Source organism: Cyprinus carpio, chromosome B22 (assembly GCF_018340385.1).
Source record: "Cyprinus carpio isolate SPL01 chromosome B22, ASM1834038v1, whole genome shotgun sequence".
Lineage (NCBI taxonomy): Eukaryota > Metazoa > Chordata > Actinopteri > Cypriniformes > Cyprinidae > Cyprinus > Cyprinus carpio.
This window is the reverse complement of record NC_056618.1, coordinates 27,254,225-27,265,453: the sequence shown is the minus strand read 5'-3', so window position 1 is coordinate 27,265,453 and position 11,229 is coordinate 27,254,225. Positions and strand designations below refer to the sequence as shown.

General features: G+C 40.3%; 1 protein-coding gene and 1 pseudogene across 1 annotated transcript; both read left to right on the top strand.

Annotated features, from left to right (window-relative positions):
• Positions 1-2,045: 2,045 nt before the first annotated feature.
• On the top strand, positions 2,046-5,367 carry LOC109046981 (annotated as a pseudogene).
• Positions 5,368-6,034: 667 nt separating this feature from the next.
• On the top strand, positions 6,035-10,719 carry LOC109046682 (neuronal pentraxin receptor-like). Its single transcript, XM_042749395.1, has 5 exons — positions 6,035-6,920; positions 8,093-8,327; positions 8,417-8,658; positions 8,916-9,095; positions 9,550-10,719. Exons 1-5 carry the CDS (start codon positions 6,225-6,227, stop codon positions 9,781-9,783), a joined length of 1,587 nt encoding a protein of 528 aa, XP_042605329.1. The 5' UTR covers positions 6,035-6,224; the 3' UTR covers positions 9,784-10,719.
• The last annotated feature ends 510 nt before the right edge of the window (positions 10,720-11,229 follow it).

Below are 11,229 nucleotides of genomic sequence, written 5' to 3'. Positions count from 1 at the left end.
CTAATCAATGTCTTCAGAATCATTAAAAAATCACAGGTAGGTGAGTTTGATCAGGGCTGGGGCTAAATTCTGCAGCGCATTGGCCCTCCAGGGTAAGATTTGAGGAACCCCTTACTTATAGCTTATGTTGGAAACGTAATTGCCCTTTACAATAACCGGTGCATATGGCAAGCATGACGTGGATAGATAGATCATCTAATTTTGGAGTGGACTTGCAGATTGATTACATGCACAAATATCTATACTACACACTTAAAAAGATATAGACTAAAAAAGCATAAAAGGTCCCCTTTAAATTGCTGTGGGGTTTTTGGAGCTGTGATTGGTTCTTCACCTCATCCATTAGCTGCTGCACTGCTGAGATCTGGCCCCGCCCCTCAGGCCCCACCTCCTTAAGAAGCAGACTGTCTTTAGACTCCTGAGAAAGACATTAACATTCCTGTTGTAATGTTTCTTTGTCTAAGAAATAAAAAGACCCCAAAAGATTATTTAAAGCTATTTTTGTGTTCAATGAGAAAGTATCAAGTAGACATTACAAATAGTGGCTTTAGAAAGAAATATTTGATTCAACATAAAATTCCTTACACATAAAGCATTTAGGGTACGATGGCCTAACATAAACTATGGAACATAAAAGAAGATCATTTAAAAACATCTCAGTAATTTTTGATAATATAATGGAAGTCACTAGTGACCAAAACAGCTTTGTTATCAACAGTCTTTAAAATACCTTATTTTATGTTCCACAAAAGAAAGGTTTGAAATGACAGAAAATTATGACAGAATTACATTTATTTTATTTTTTTTATTTTTTTTGGGTGAACTATCCCTTTAATGTTTTTTGTTGTTATTATTATTTTTATTTAATGAAATTATCCTCTAAATAAGACACTAAATCTGCCAGCAGGTGGAAATAAATGTCATTCATTCATTTGATTCGTTCAAACAGTTGATTCATTCAGGGATTCAGTAAACGGCTCACTTTATGAATAGGTCTTTGGATCACTGGTCCACATGATTAGTTCAAAACGCGGATTCATTTAGAAACTCAGAGACACAACAATTCTGTTGTGGCTCTAGGTAATATTTTGTTGGAAAAATTGAGCAAACAATATTGCCAATATTGTGTTTAAAATATAACACAATATCAACTTCTTATTTACTGAACTGCTGCATAAAATCACATTTTCACTCGTTATATTTGGAACAAAATCAGCACTCGTGTAATACTGCTCTCGTTTGTTGTTTGTTTTGGTGTTATATATGTTTTAGAGTTATATTAATTCAGGTTTATTTTTTTTGCTATAACTGCATTTATGTAGTTGTTGCCCTGCATCATATTTGTCATCAGTCAACTGTATGAAATATAAGATGATGTACGGGTCAAGGGGCACGGCCAGTGCATTGACTGCGTTAATATATATATATATATATACACGTGTAGTGGATAGTTCTGCTCTTTGCCCAGGCGAGGTTCTCCAATCAGAGCTCTAAACTCATTATTATTCTGAGTGTAACTGCGCAGATGAGCGCAAATGTGATCCAGCTGCTTCCTTCAGTATCCTAAATCATACACACACCACATAAACATCTGTAGAAGTCATGCTTATTTATTTGGAAAAGGTTAACTGTACAATAGTCTACCTCGACCGGGACTAATGGCAGTGAGGAGGGGCTTCCTGTCACTCATCTGCTCCTGTCTGTAAAGCTCCGCCTCCCTCTGCTGGCTCTGTTTTTTTCAGCTCAGTGCTGGAATGGAAAAACAGACCCACTGTCTGCGTCTGTGCATCTGCACACATGCGCAAACCCGCAGCTGGAAGCTCAGTTGTTGATTCAGGTGCCTGAACTGCCTGGCAGGACGCTGAAGACTGTATGAGAAAGAGCGATGATGAGGACGATATAATACTGTACACTTTTAATGAGCACTAAACAGGCTGTGTACTGTACCTGATCAGCGTCCTGTGTGTCCTGTCCCTGGTTTACATGTGAGGGCGTCCTCGGTGGGCTGTCCAGGAAGACACCACAGCCACCGCAGTAGAATAAGGATGGATGCTAGCTCCACACTGAGAACAAGTCACAGAGCTGGCTTTGTGGCCGGGCTGTAAGCATAAACACAAAATTACAAGGCATTCCAGTTTACACAAACATTGCCAAATATATGCAATGATATTTTTACTGAATCTCCATATTATAATTTACACCAAATATACAGTTCCATAAAAACTTTCAGTGACAGAACAGTTTGAAAAGGACATAAAGAACACATGACGATTAAGTTTTCTTTCATATATTGATGCAATTCCTATTGAAACAGGAAGTTGAGGTGGTACATATCAAAAGGCTCTAGTTGGTGCTGTTTATGTAGTCTTAACATGTGGTCACAATTGTGAAATTTTGGCAAAATTTCAAACAAAGCAGCTTTCTGTTGTTCAGTGCGCTGAATCTGTGTCACTGAATTGTGATATATTCTATCATAACTGCACAGTAGTATAATATATCGTACATCCAACCTAGTTAGTTTTGATTAATTTCAACAAATGTACTGTAACTAATAGAAATGCTATATTCATTGTGTGCAACATATTTTCTCATGGACACGCCCCCAACTCGGAAACTTGGGGCTCAAAGAAAAATGTTGTATCCTGCCATAGATATGCTTCATATGCTAACTTATAATTGCTACTCAGAAAAAGATGTTAATGAGGGGGAGGGGCATTCTTATTCTGAAATTTGCATAAATTCCTGGTGGGTGACAGCACTTTTTAAATATGTTAAAAGTTGCACATAAAACTAGTTGAGCACACTACATTTATATTTTTAGATGACCGAAAATATAAAGCCCAACACAAATGAACAGAAATACACATACCAGTCAAATGTTTTTAAACAGCAAGAATTTCCAATAGGGTCTGGCTGCAGACTTGCACTGTCAGACAGCTGTGGTTATCTGATTATCAGTGTATAATATGCTGTACCTGTCCTCCTTCAGTAGGGGGCAGCCTTTGACCAGTGGACCTTTAACAGTGATCACCGTCATAGTGAGGGTTGTTTGAAAACATTGACGTTACTTGCGTGTTTTTTGAGGCATCAGCCGAGCAGATGAACTGAGGCCGAGGCCGAGGCGTTGTGACAGGAATCAAGGGCCTTTCAAAGCTCTGCGAGATTCACTGCTGGGAATATCTGATGTAAAAGAGCGCGAAAGATAGTCAAGATATTGTGTGTGTGATGTTTCGGATCAAATAAATGAAGGCTTGGTGAACAGAAGAGAATTCTTTAAAAACCATTAAAAATCTTGCAGTCCAAAAACTTTTGACTGATAGTCTATGTGTGCACACATATATTTGCACACGCAAATAAAAAAAAAAGAGTATATATATGAGTATTAATTAAAATTATATAGCCTACTGTTTCTTTTTTGACAGTAAAGTTAAAGGCTCTGACAATCAAGTAAAACTAGTCTACCAGATCATAGAAGATGCCGGGAATAAAGATACATTTCATTTAGCTTTGTTTTATCTTTCAGCAAACCACTTACTTATATTGATGAATGCTTGTTTAAATCATAAAGGAATTTGGAGCGGAGACATCAGATATAAGAGTAACCTCCCACTCACAGAAATCAACAAAATCCTCAAGAATCTCGAGAGTAAGAAACTCATCAAAGCAGTGAAGTCTGTTGCGCTGAGTTGATCTCCAAACGTTATTTTTTAATTTTTTAAGTTGTTAGTAAATTGTAATTTGTATTTAGGGGTCTTAGAGGAGGGTGTATATGTTGTGTAAAATGTGGAGGGGGAGATATGTGACAGGAGGCGCCTGGTACAGCGATCAGGATTTTGAGTCGGAGTTTGTTGAGGTTCTCAACCAACAGTGCTTTAAGTTCCTGCAAAGTAAGGTGAGATTGTGATATTTCATATTCGTCTTTATGATCTCGAAGATTTAAGGCTTTGAATTGAATAGAAATGTGTGGATTTTCAGGCTGAAGCTGCGAGAGACAGTAAGCAGAGCCCCATGGTGCAAAGAAACAGCTCATTTGCCACCTCTCATGAAGTGTGGAAGTACATCTGTGCGCTCGGCATCAGCAAAGTGCGTGTGAATAATATCCATAAAGAATAGTTCAGGCAAAAATGAATCTTGTGCAGATGGATCAGCAGTTGTGAGTGTTTATAATAAAATATGTCGGTGGATTTTGATGTGCAAGGACAACGGGGACTTTTTCACAAGAGGGATGGACTGTTTCACTGGAGGAAGCGTTATTATGGATTATGGACTAGTATTTAAACCGGAAGCGACGGTTTAAAATGCCTTGATGGATTTGTTTCTTAAAAAAACACAGCTTTTGGCTTCACAAGACGTTAATTGATGGACTGGAGTCGTGTGGGTTACTTGTGGATTATTGTGATGTTTTTATCAGCTGTTTGGACTCTCATCCTGACGGCACCCATTCACTGCAGAGGGTGAAGCAAATAGTGCAATGCTGATTTTCTCCAAATCTGTTCTGATGATGAAACAAACTCATCTATATCTTGAATGGCCTAAGCATTGAGTATATTTTCAGGTTTTTTTTTTTTTTTTTTTGGGTGAACTGTACTTTTAACACTACAAGATTTTTAAACATGAACTGAATAGATTTAATATGTTGTGTGCAGGTGGATTTGTCCATGGAGGACATTGAGACCATTCTAAACACATTGATCTTTGACGGCAAGGTGGAGATGACCATAATCGCTGCTAAAGAGGGGACGGTGGGGAGTGTAGATGGGGAGATGAAGCTCTACAGGGGTGTGAATCCCATAATTCAGCCCACTGGCCTGGTCAAAACACCATGTGGACTGTGTCCGGTGAGCTTTTAATACTTACACAAGTAGTGTACTTGATATAAATCAATATTGGGGTATTGCTTAGGGCGATTTAGCATTGTAGATGAGTTTGTTTCTTTATCGGAACAGACCCTCAGGCCATCTTGGATCATTTTTGGGTGAACTATGCCTTTAATGTGCTAAGTTAACCATAGTTACTCTCTGCTCTGTAGGTGTTTGATGACTGTCATGAAGGGGGCGAGATCTCTCCATCTAACTGTGTTTACATGGCTGAGTGGCTGGATTTCTGAAAAGCCAACCGGGTGTCTTTTGTTTTTCTCTGTGGAGAAAGTATTATTCGATGCAACTGAAGATATCTTTTTATTTATGTTTTGAACATTAATGGCTTTAATGACTCAAAGAGAACTACATGAAGTGAATCAGAAGCAGCTTCCATCTGGTCGTCAGTGAAATTTGGACACATAAGACTGATTTTCCTTTTCTTTTTTGTTTGTTTGTTATTGATTCTCTTCACCCACAGATATGTCTTTAAAGATATACCTCAACCATATCAATAAATAAATGTTTTCGTATTTGTTGATAGGTGGTCTGCACATTGGACCGTGTGCTTGTGGACTGCATCCATGTTTTAGCTGATTGTTAATGACACTTATGTTTGTTTAAGTTGTATGCGTTAGTAAGAGTCAATTACACTTTCACTGTCCACAAATGCAATAGTTTATTATACATGTGCTGGAGTATTTAATTTTGTGTGTGTGTATATGAACTATTCAATTATTTGGTCAGTCAGAATTTGTAAGAAATTAGTACTTTTATTCAGTGGTGCATTAATTTAATCAAAAGTGACTGTAAAGACTCCTACATTGTTACAAAACAAAGCATTTGTATTTCAGAAATGCTGTTCATTTTAACTTATTCAAAGCATCCTGAAAACATTAATGATGCACACAGCATAAATACATTCACTCATAAATCAGACATCTTTTTCATATCGGTGACAGATTCATCACGAAATAATTTTATATCAAGAAGAACCACTCATAATCTTCTAATGTGTATTTTTCTCTTCAGTAACGCAGTCTGTTCAGAGTATTCATAGATGATGATGAAGAGACCAAAAGCTGTTTACATCAATGTGACACATCACGCATTTTCATCACAGTCTCTCGCCACCCTCTATTGCGCGCGGTAGCCATAGAAACTGGCCAGAGGGGTACTTAGCAACAGAAAAGGAGGAGGCGCAGCATCATCTGCTGCGAGCGGAGGAAAAAAAAACAGCCCTTCATTTCGAGGATCGACCTTCATTTCATCCAGACCTACTTCTGATGGTGAAAACCGGTCGTTTGTAAATGTTAAACATCCATAAAACTACACTCAGCGGTTTTATTGTAAATTTTAATTGGCTAGATGAAGTTCGTCGTGGTTTTAGTCTCCGCCGGCCTCTTGGCTTTTCTCGGCGCGGTCATCTGCATCATCGCCAGCGTGTACTCACGATCCTCGGCCGCCGCGCCCCAGGCGCTATCCGGCAACCGCTCACTGTCGCTCCTGGAGCCGCTGCCTGGATCCGTGGCGCACGCCGGGACGCTCGGAGCTCTCCATGGTGCTGAATCTTATGAAGGCGGCGGCGGATTGGACATCGGCCTGGAGATACCGTCGCTCAATGAGCTCAGTACCGGGGACGTGACTGGGCCAGGTCCGAAACAATTCACCCTCAATCGACTCATTTGTACCCCTGTGCCCATCAGTGATTGTAAATCCAGGGGTTTGAGAGAACAAGCCGATGACCCGTTTGCAGATGAGGAGGACTGGAGCCTCCGCACCACCGCTGAGGAACTCCGGCAGATCATCATGCAGCAAAACGACCAGATCCTCATGGACCAGAGGACCATCACGGAGCTCACCGGGAAAGTCTCGGATTGTGAGAGCGGACTGGAGGAAAGGAGTCTCCATGAGAGGAGTATGGGGGTTTGGGCGGGCAACCGTCGCCACATGGCCGGGGACGAAGTGAGCAGCTCGGTTGCAATACAGCTGCAGACGGCACGGGCTGTGGAGGAACTGGAGAAAGCGATTCTTCAACTCAAAGATCGCATAGAGAAGTTGGAGGTTGGTGTGAGACACTTTTTTTTTTTTAAGTCTAAAATGTTTTTGGAATTGGTGCCATGGAGATATTTAGGGGAAATGGTTTTGTAGGCAAGGAGGCGTGCAAAAGTTCAAGATCAGGGGGATAATTCATTGTGCCTGTTCATATTGAAGTACTTCCCTGCTGACACCATCACAAAATGTGTAATGGTTTTACTGGTTATGATAATAATTGTACTGGTTTTAATGGAAACTGTGATGGACCCTGTGGGTTTCTACTGGTAAGTGGTTGCCGTCTATTGGTGGCTTGTTAAAACTACTAAATCCTAATAGAATATGTCCCAAAACACTACAGAAACCTATTTTTTAATGGTTTTAATGGTTAAAACTTGATGGTTTGTAATGTTTGTAATGGTATTTGTAGTGGAGACCATTAGATTTCTGTGATGGTTTCTATTGTTTCTCCAGCAGGGTTTTTATGTGTCTTTGTGTGTTTTTCTCACCTGGTGGTTGCTTTCCCCTCCATGGTGGAAAGACATACATAAATCATGATGGAGGAGAGAATAGTACAGGTTTCAGCCAGCTGGGGCACTGTCAGCAGTCGAAAACGGTTTTTTGATTTTGTTATTTTGAATTGTTGAGTGGATTTGTTATTGATTAGGTTGATAATATTGGTTTAATGTTCATTAGGGCAAGATTTCATTATTATTGAAAAAAAAAAAACCTTCTACTGTGAAAAACTATATAAAATAAATGTTTATTTTACAGTTTATTTACTCACCCTCATGTCCCTCCAAACCCATATCACTTTCTGTCTTCTGTTGAGCACCCTAGCAGAAATTTTAAAGAATGTATTAGTCACTGTTTTCTATGCAATTACAGGGAGTTTTCAAGCTTCAAAAAGCATGTAAAAGCCCCATAAAAGATTTAAAACGTATTTTGTATAACTCATGCATCATATTCCAAGTCTTCTGTACAGAACGAAATGTAAGTCATTGTTCACTCAAAATCTTGGCATCCGTTCTAGCTCTCCTTAAATGAGAATCAATTCAAAAAGTATGTCTGATTCATCAAGATTCAACAAATCATTCTTTTGAGTTCCTGTAATTGAAATGGATCTAATATAGTCAGGTACACTTGTTAAACAGGATGTATTAGGTTTTGCGATATTGACTTCTTGCATAATTATCTCGCAGTTGGAGATAGGCCCGGCAGCGATGAACCACACTGAGCATACTGTGAGCACCCTGGGGAGTGTAGTGGTGGGCGAACCTGGCAGGCCTGTGGAGGATCTGGAGGGAGAGCTGGAAAAAAAGATTAGGCTGCTGGAGAAGGAGAGAAAGAACCTCCGGAAAGAGACCCAGAGCCACCACCAGCACATAGACCAGGGAATCAACACCCTGCAAGAGCGTATTGCAGAGCTGGAACAGAGTAAGGAGGAAGGTTTGGTCAAACTCAGGGGAAAGGGGATGATACGGTCTCTTCATTTTCAACTCACTCTCTCGATCTTTTCTTCCCAGGTCTTACAGATTACAGTTACCCACAGGGGTATAAACTTTCCTTCCCTGTGCGGACTAACCACATGTATGGGCTTGTCCGGCGGAATATTCCAGAGATGTACGCCTTCACGGCGTGTCTGTGGCTCAAGCCTGTTGAGAATGGAATTGGGACGCCATTTTCCTATGCTGTACCAGAACAACCCAATGAACTTGTCCTGTTGCAGGGCATTCATAATCCAGCAGAACTACTCATCAATGATAAGGTAAGACCTAGTACACCAGCACTCCTCAAATATGGGCCTGGAAGGCCACTGCTCTGCAGAGTTTAGCTCTAACCCAAGTCAAAGTCACCTGAGCAAGCTAATCAAGGTCTTCAGAGTTACTACAACATTATAGGTAGTCTTTGAGCTAAACTCTAAACCCTCCAGGTCCAGATATGAGGAACCCTGCCCTAAATCTTCCTTCCACAGCAACCTTGTGCAATACAGCTGATGGACTCAACCCTTCCTTCCATTTACAGGTGGCACAGCTGCCTCTATCTTTGCCCCAGGGCATCTGGCAGCACATATGTGTAAGTTGGACCCTACGGGATGGAGTTTGGAAAGCATATCAAGGTGGAAAGTTGAGAGGACGGGGTGAAGGTTTGTCTGCATGGCACCCAATCAAATCCGGGGGCGTCTTGGTGTTGGGACAGGAACAGGTAAGCAAGACAGTGAATCTTGAAGAGTCTGAATACACCCTCAAAGGTACACATTCACGCTTGGAAAAAAAATGTGCAAAAATTGTACCTTCAGTTGTGCAAAAGCTTGTCACTGGGGCAGTATCTTCAACAGGACAACTTTGCACCTTATTTAGCCCTAAAAGATTCATGGTAGTACCATAAAGCTACATATTTTTACCTTAATATGCACCTTTTAGGGGTAGATAAGGTGTAAAGTTGTCCTTTAAAGGTAAGTGCCTCAATTTTTGCACATTTTTTCCTGACAATGTTTGCATCCTTCAAGGGTTGTTAAGGTACAAAGGTATACCTTTGAGGGTCCTACCCCAGTGACAAGGTGTTGGACCCTTAATGGTACCATTTTTGCACAGTATTTCTGATGCAACATTATGGTTGTCCATGTGTAACCCTTCTGCTCTCCTTGGCTCCTCTGCAGGATACCCTTGGTGGGCGGTTTGATGCATCCCAGGCTCTTGTTGGGGAGCTTTCCTTATTTAACCTGTGGGACCGGGTGTTGTCGCCAACAGAGGTTGCTGCTTTGGCGGCATGTGCAGAGTCGCCCCGCTTGGGGAACATAGTGCCCTGGACGGACCGAGATGTGGACGTGTTTGGAGGGGCCGTCAAGGACCCTGTTGACCCCTGCCTTCAGAGCTCCCATCCCCGGCAGTGAGCAGGGCTATGGGTTGATACCTTTCTTTTTTTTGAGGCGAGGGTAAATGAGACAAAAATGGCCTGAAAGGTATGACAACTGTGCTGTGGTCCCGGTCTGTGTATAGAATATATTTACCGTAGAGATACACTCTCACTGAGTGTTTGTTTCTGCAGGAAAGGGATTTGTCTGTATGTGTGGTTGTGTCACTTTGGATAGAGCTGCTGCCGAGGGCTTTTAAAGGCCTGTTTGTGTCTCTTGTTGCTTGTGTTATTTCATGCCCTTCTTCTCAAAGCATTACCGCACAATGGTCCCTTCAGATATAGAGAATGTTTTTGTAATATGATGGATGTGGCTCATTCTCATAGCACTTGTCTTGCTCTTGTTTCATTATTTGTGTAAAGTGGAGCTTTCGCTTTTTTCCCAGAGCAGCTTTTTCCTTTCTTGTTTTTATTACCGATCCCTTAGGGTCACTTCACTTGTTATTTCAGTCTGGTTGCACTTAAAGGTGTATAATGTCTTATCTTTATCATAAATTTTTTTTGTCTTTTGGCATCTGGTCAAATGGGTCTTTACCCTGCTGTGTATCTTTTCTCACAGATTCAGCAAGATTCAAAACTTTTTTTTTTAAACCAAAATGTGTTATTTGAAGCTTGATATCTTAAACATCAGACTCAATTTTGAAGATCTGATGTGCAGCCCACACACTATGAAAATATGAATGTAAAACAGTGTTTAGCATCTTGTCGCGTTACCATTGCACTGCATCTAGTCCTACTTGCCCCCTCACAGAGAACAGCTTATGGAGAAGTGCCTGTCTGTTTATTTGACTCTTGCTATTGGTTAATGATCAGCTGTGATGTCAGTATAGTGCTTCTTCATATTTGCACCACCAAGGATCTACTATGATATTGTGACAAATGTGGATGAAAATATTAAAACTTTGAAGAAAATGAACTATAAGAGTACTTTGTCTTGTTTACTTGTCTGTCTATCTATCTATCTATCTATCTATCTATCTATCTATCTATCTTGTTTACTTGTCTGTCTCTGTCTTTCTGTCTATCTATCTATCTATCTATCTATGTCTATTGATGGTCTGAAATTTATTACATTATTTTGATCATTGTTATATGAGTATTTATCCACTATTTCTTAAACCAATCCAAAACAAAATGCTTAAAATATGTACATAACATAAAACTGTATATGCACAATCTCATGGGCTCAAATTCATGCAAATCCTGGTTATTGTCATTCTCATCCTCTCATTGCTCTCTTCATGCTGTTGCTGCTGCTGTTGAATTATAGATGAGTGATAACGACCCCCTTCATCACACTGACCCCTGCTGCTTCTCTCACACCAGTAACATCCTCTGTGTTTGTGTGTGTGTGTTTGTATTTCCTCTTCTGTACAGTCTCTGTATTTGCCATTTGAATTAATTTAAATCTTTGCAATACTGAAAA

What these genes read in the sequence shown, in the direction of transcription:
- LOC109046682 (XM_042749395.1), top strand. Translation starts at nt 6,225, where the DNA reads ATGAAGTTCGTCGTGGTTTTAGTCTCCGCCGGCCTCTTGGCTTTTCTC. An exon ending in TATTGCAGAGCTGGAACAGA is followed by an intron (nt 8,328 to 8,416) that starts GTAAGGAGGAAG and finishes TTTTCTTCCCAG; the next exon opens with GTCTTACAGATTACAGTTAC. An exon ending in AACTACTCATCAATGATAAG is followed by an intron (nt 8,659 to 8,915) that starts GTAAGACCTAGT and finishes TTCCATTTACAG; the next exon opens with GTGGCACAGCTGCCTCTATC.